Source organism: Octopus bimaculoides, chromosome 7 (genome assembly GCF_001194135.2).
Source record: "Octopus bimaculoides isolate UCB-OBI-ISO-001 chromosome 7, ASM119413v2, whole genome shotgun sequence".
Classification (NCBI taxonomy): domain Eukaryota; kingdom Metazoa; phylum Mollusca; class Cephalopoda; order Octopoda; family Octopodidae; genus Octopus; species Octopus bimaculoides.
This window is the reverse complement of record NC_068987.1, coordinates 96,213,283-96,219,636: the sequence shown is the minus strand read 5'-3', so window position 1 is coordinate 96,219,636 and position 6,354 is coordinate 96,213,283. Positions and strand designations below refer to the sequence as shown.

Genomic DNA, 6,354 nt, shown 5'->3' with positions numbered 1-6,354 from the left:
CACATACACACACTTTTATATATATATATATATATATATATCTGTAAAAATATGTGACACTTATTCAGTAGCCATGATAAAACTCCGACTTTCGGATGCCGGGGTGGGAGCCCACGCCAACATCTCTTCAGTTATCCGGCCAATTGAAAATTCCTGTGAAAAATGGAAATTACTGTTTTATGATGGCTACTGAATAAGTGTCACATATTTTTACAGATAAATTCCTCTATTTGCATAATATCGAGGTCTCTTTCTTTTGTTGTCCTTCCTGTCAAATATATATATATATATGAGAGAGAGAAAGAGAATGAGTTTACAATTTAAAGGAATAATTACAAAGTAGAAGAATTCAAGATATAAATGGTTTAACAACATCCCAAGAGTTAATTTCTCTGTTCAATTTTCCTATATATGCATATATGGTGGGGTTCTATCAGTTTCCCTGTACTAAATCCACTCACCAGGCTTTGGTTGGCCTGAGGCTTGTAGAAAACAGTTGCTCAAGGTGCCATGCAGTGAAAGGATGGTCATGGCTGGACTACATTTGTCTGTAGATCTGGTCATTTTTATGAGTCAGATTAAAAAATTGAATCTCAAAGATAAAACGTAATTTATTTTGATGTTAGTTGTGAGAGAATAGTCATATTTTTGGGGAGGGAAATTTTGAAACAGAAAAGAAAGAAACTTTATGTGACGTACATAAAATAAAAACATTGTTGTGAAATACCAAAACCAAACTTTGGTTGGTTAACCACACATGACTGGATAAATCCTGTTTGTAGTAGGTTTCTTTTCAATTGAAGTTGTTTAGCCTGTGTGAGTCTTGATTGAGTGGATTGACAATTAAAGGCACCAGCAGTGACTGTTTCATCTTTTACTTTTGTGAGGGATCCCAAGACCACATTATTCAATATGTTCCTTTCATAAAAGGGTGAGATGTGATTTGTGGGAGATTTTGGCTGTTATTTCTAGGAACCTGTATGTGGTCGACCAACCACGTACATGTTTTCTCATTGGTTCAGCAAGTGTGAGATAATAAAAGAGAAACAGGTAATTCCCAAGCTTTCTGTATTTTTATTGGCTGTTGTCACTGAGGGTAGGAGAGGAAGGGGAAGAGGTTTTCAAGTGAAAAAAGACGTCAATTCATTAAGCAGCAGAGCAATGCTTTTCACAATGTTTTATGTGTGAAAAGAAAGAGGGTATTCAGTACAGAGCTCCGAATGAACTGAAGCGGATAGAAAGATAGACACCAGGTGGTGTGGGTGGTGATATAGTGGAGGAGGAAGTATACAGTTTATAGATGAGCTACAACATGCCTCACAATAAAGACATAGTGATGACAGCTTTCAAATACCAGATTGAAAATTTGTTTCCTGTCACTTAACGCTATGCTTCAGGTTACCAGATGGAAGAAAACATGAGAGAGAGAGAGAGAGTGTGTGTGTGTATATAGACACATGCATTTGTTTACTGATTTAACCCTTTAGCGTTTAAACTGGCTATATCCAGCCCCTTACACCTATCCTATAATGTCATTCTAAAGATATAAAATCACATCATCAAAATTTTGAAATTATGAGACAATGTATGGTTAATTCAAAACAATTTGAATAAATAAGCATTACATTTAACAAAATAATCTGAATGCTAAAGGATTAAAGTCAGTTTTCTCATACTAGCATAGATAGGATGAAGACATTATTCAGGTATTGTTTGACAGCCAAATGACTGTCCATTTATGGATTCTTACTGTAAAGATCAGCAACAAAAAGGGAATTTCATTCCATTTGTCTTCAAAAAAGGTGAGCTTGATAGGAAATTGTCAACATAATATCACCACTTTTGCTTGAGTGAAGGCAGAAATGCTTAGCAGTATTTCATCTGCCTTTATGCTCTGAGTTCCAATTTCGTCAAGATCAACTTTGCCTTTCATTCTTTCGGGGTCGATAAATTAAATACCAGTTGTATACTGGGTCAATCTAATCGACTGCCCCCCCCCTCTCCAAAAATTTCGGGCCTTGTGCCTAGAGTAGATAAGAATATCACCTCTTTTGTTTGAGTGAATTCATGCGAAGACATTCACACAAACACACATAAGCAGAAATACATAAATTATCATCATCAACAATTAACATCTGTTTTCTATGCTGGTATGGGCTGGACAGCTTGACAGGAACTAGCAAAATCAGGGGGCCATACCAAGTTCCATAGTCTGTTTTGGCTTGGTTTTTACAGCTGGATGCCATTCCTAATGCCAACCACTTTACAGAGTGTACTGAGTGCATTTTGTATGGCACCAGCACACATACCAATGTTTTTTACGTGGCACCTTGGTTTTAGGACCTCTATCCTGTTGTGGTGGGTGGGTCTTCTTGAGTGCAGCAATGTGCCACATATCTTGGTCCTCTGTCATCTCCTTTGTAAGGTTCAGTGCTTTGAGATTGGCCTGCAACTTCATCCCATGTCTTCCTGGGTCTCTCTCATGCATCACAGGTTCATCCAGATTCTGCTGACCATTTCCACTCACAGGGCATTGGTTAGCCTGAGGCTGTAGTGGAAAATACTTGCCCAATGTGATATGCAGTGGAACTGTACCTATAATTATGTGGCTGCAACTGCTTAACCACACCATGCATGTATGTGTGTGTGTGTGTATGTATGCATGTATGCATGTACAAAAAAAATTGAAAAAATACAAAAATAATATTAAATTTTAGTTTGTTGTTTGCTTTTTTCTATATGCCCATTAACAAACATAAGTAATAGCTAACCGTTTCCTTAATCACAAGCAAGCCAAAAACCAGTAATCATCTCCAGCTTCCAGTGGAAGGGGGAAGAATTTTCCATTGATATGAGTTGCCCACCTCTTGTCTTGGTCCCCAACTTTACACCTGAAATAATATTTATAGGCAATTTTTAATTTGGTGGCAATGTTCTTCTGCTGGTCAGGCAGAGCAAATTTTTCCCAGACAAAACAAAAGTTGCTATGGTGATTCACACAGCCTCTCCTATTCATGATCTAACACAATGAAAACAGTTAAAACAGTAATCATGCCGAGCATGAGATACACATACCACATGTGATGGCATTGCAAACAGCACTGAGAGTTACCAAGAACAAACTGATGTATTTGGCATTGCACACAATACATCAGCGCCATCTATTGCTAAACTAAATAATGAACTTTCTCATTGTTAGTTTTATTGCTGTTATTTCTTTAGTAAGTTTTATAATACGGCCTATATCTAGCCGAAAGTATAGTTATAATCTTGTGCATGTGCATAACTCAAAATCCTGACGTACTGGAACAATTTTGAGTGTGGATTCGGAATCAGCATCCTCGATTTAGTCTAAAACATATGCTTTTACCCCAGTAGCAAAATCGTTTGTTGTCCAGTGTAATTGATCAGACAAAATGAGGAAAATAATGAAAAGACACCAAATTTCTTGTTTAGATATTTTGGTTGGTGTACGAGGGTGGATGAATAATGTATTCAAACGTGTTTACTAATATGGATATACATATACAAAAATACCTCTTTCTATACACGTAATTTTAGATACGTTGTCTTTTATAAAAAATGTACAAAGGAACATTAAGAAAAAGAAGAAAAATACTATTAGAATGTTTATAGTTTATTAAAAAAGAAAGAAAAAAAGAACAGAAGACACATATATTCTTTTACTTGTTCAGTCATTTGACTGCAGCCATGCTGGAGCACCACCTTGAAGAGTTTTAGTTGGACCCCAGGACTTATTTCTTAAGCCTAGTATTTATTCTATCGGTCTCTTTTGCAGAACCACTACATTATGGGGACATAAACATACCAACACCGGTTGTCAAATGGTGATGGGGGGGATGGACAAACATAGACACACACAAATATATACATACACATGTATATATACATGTATGTATGCATGTATATATACGCGACGGGCTTCTTTCAGTTTCCATCTACCAAATCTACTCCCTAGGCTTTGATTGGCCCAAGGCTATAGTAGAAGATACATGCCCAAGGTACCTCACAGTGGGACCGAACCTGGTACTATATGGGTGCGAAGCAAGCTTCTTGCCACACAGCCACATTTGCACCTATATATATATATATATATATATATATATATATATATATATATATATGCATGCATGTATACATGTGTTCATATATGTATGTATATATGTATGTATGTGTGTGTATGTATGTGTGTATGTATGTACACACACACAATGTATATAAACATCACTTTTGAGTTGTTCATTTTGGGATGAAATTGTTAAGTAGACCTTAAGTTTTTGACATTAAACCAACAGGAAAGTGCAGTATAAGAACATCTAAATGATTAAAAAATATTGTTCCCCACATCCATTTATGAATAAACAACAATATCTTAGGGCTCTCAGTGTGTGCATATACTGATTATCAAGAAGGCTGCTGAAGAAGAAGAATGTGTCAAAGATGATGGAGACAGAAGAAAGTTGGGCAGGAAAGTAAATATTTTTTACAAACAATGTAATGAAACCACTTTCATTTGTCTACAAGTGTAAAACAAAAACAAGTTAACATTTGAAAATTAAACTGGTCTTCATTTTGTGAGTAGGAAAAATATATATTTCAAATTTGAAAAAACTGTCATTCTTTTTTTATAAAAAAAATAGATTTCTTCATCTAAAAGTCAGTGAAATTAAAACCTCGAAAAAAGCTAATATATTGCCCCAAGGATGATAATCAGATTGACTATTGAGCTGAACTGCAACTGTTTATTTTTACTAGAAAGACGAAAGAGCATATTTTTCTATGTCTATTGAAATTCAGACATGCTTTTTATTTTATAGAATTTTAACTATTTTGTTAAAAATGGTTCTGTGTTTTCCAGTGCAGAAGCATCTCTAAAGGGTTAAACATTATGCGGAAACTAATTTCTATTATTAGAATAAATATAATTCTTGATCATGCAAATGGCCCAGAGATGTAAAATATCTCTGTGCCTAAATTTAACACTTCAGTATTTATATTGCTCCCATATTCTACCTGTTCTATGTTCAAACTAACCAGATCCAGCCTCTTACACCTACCCTAAAATCTCATTCTGAAAATAAAATTCTCACATCATCAAAATCTTGAAGATATGAGATAATGCATAATTAGCTCAAAACAATGTGTATGGATGAGCCTGACATTTGACAGAAAAATATCAATGCTAAAGGGTTAATGTTAAAAACTTAATGTCTATCCGATAGTTGTTCTTAAAGGAAACTGACCAATGACAAACCGATCCGTTTTTTGGTAACATCAAAGTTCGTGACTTTCACTTCGATCTTATCTCCAATGGCTAAGTTTGTGCGATTCTTTGCATGCAGTAGACTTTTATTGATCCCACTCACATGCAGCAAACCATCAGTGCCCACACCAATATCAACAAATGCACCAAAATGAGTGACATTGCTGACACGACCACTCAGCTGTTCTCCCACTTTCAAGTCACTCCAGCCCATCACACTGGTACGGAACAATGGCTTCTCAGACTCTGCATTGAAATAGATAAATAAATAAATAAATAAATAATAATAATAATAAGAAGAAGAAGACCAACAACAATATAATGTTTTCTTTATAAACTACTAAGGGTTCACAAAAAATGTTGGGGATGGTACTGGACAATACAATGTGGGATTACATAAAAGGTGTGGAAAAAGTAAAAAAATTAGAAAAATATAAATTTAACAAAGATTAAATCCCCAAAAGAGAAAGCCTATCTAGGATTGCTCATGGAAATCCCACAAAAACCATGGAGGTCCTGATCACTCATGCAAGTTCCTTCTCCACATCAGCCATAGGCGCATGTTTAGAATAGGCCCATTCACTTGGACCATTCTTGCCACATTCATCCACCTTTCAAAAGCCATAATAATAATAATAATAATAATAATAATAATTAATTCGTTTTATTGGCCACAAGGGCTAATATCAATTAAAAACATATAAGGACAAAGACAAGACGAAGGTTACTAAAAGGTTTTGTCCGAAAAGGTAGGAAAGTTCGTCTAAACAGTGGAAGAAAACGGAGAAAGATATAATGAATAAATAGATATATAAATAGATAAATAGAACTCCCAAAGGGGGAGGCACTTCGAAAAAGGAAAGGTTACACGTGAAAAAACCCATAAAACCACGGGAGCCTGGTCAGAAAAAATAAGAAAGGGGTATAGAGCCCTTTTTCCTTTTACATTACCTTTTTTTTTTCTACAGGTGTATTCTCAGAATTCGTCCATTTATACTGGCCATTCTTCCAACAGTCACCCATCTTTCAACGAATTTGCTATGAGACACCACTTCCCTCTCTACTCTCAT

The 6,354-nt window shown here is 35.4% G+C and overlaps 1 protein-coding gene across 4 annotated transcripts in view; it reads right to left on the bottom strand.

Moving 5' to 3' along the window:
• Window positions 1–3,621: 3,621 nt before the first annotated feature.
• The window catches only part of LOC106868843 (S1 RNA-binding domain-containing protein 1), a 261,625-nt gene continuing 258,892 nt past the window's right edge, over window positions 3,622–6,354 (bottom strand). For all 4 annotated transcript variants that reach the window (XM_052969814.1, XM_014914279.2, XM_014914277.2 and 1 more), the window contains exon 18: window positions 3,622–5,530. In XM_052969814.1, coding sequence (XP_052825774.1) covers window positions 5,250–5,530 — 281 coding nt within the window. In that variant the 3' untranslated portion in view covers window positions 3,622–5,249. The remainder of the gene's footprint in view (window positions 5,531–6,354) is intronic.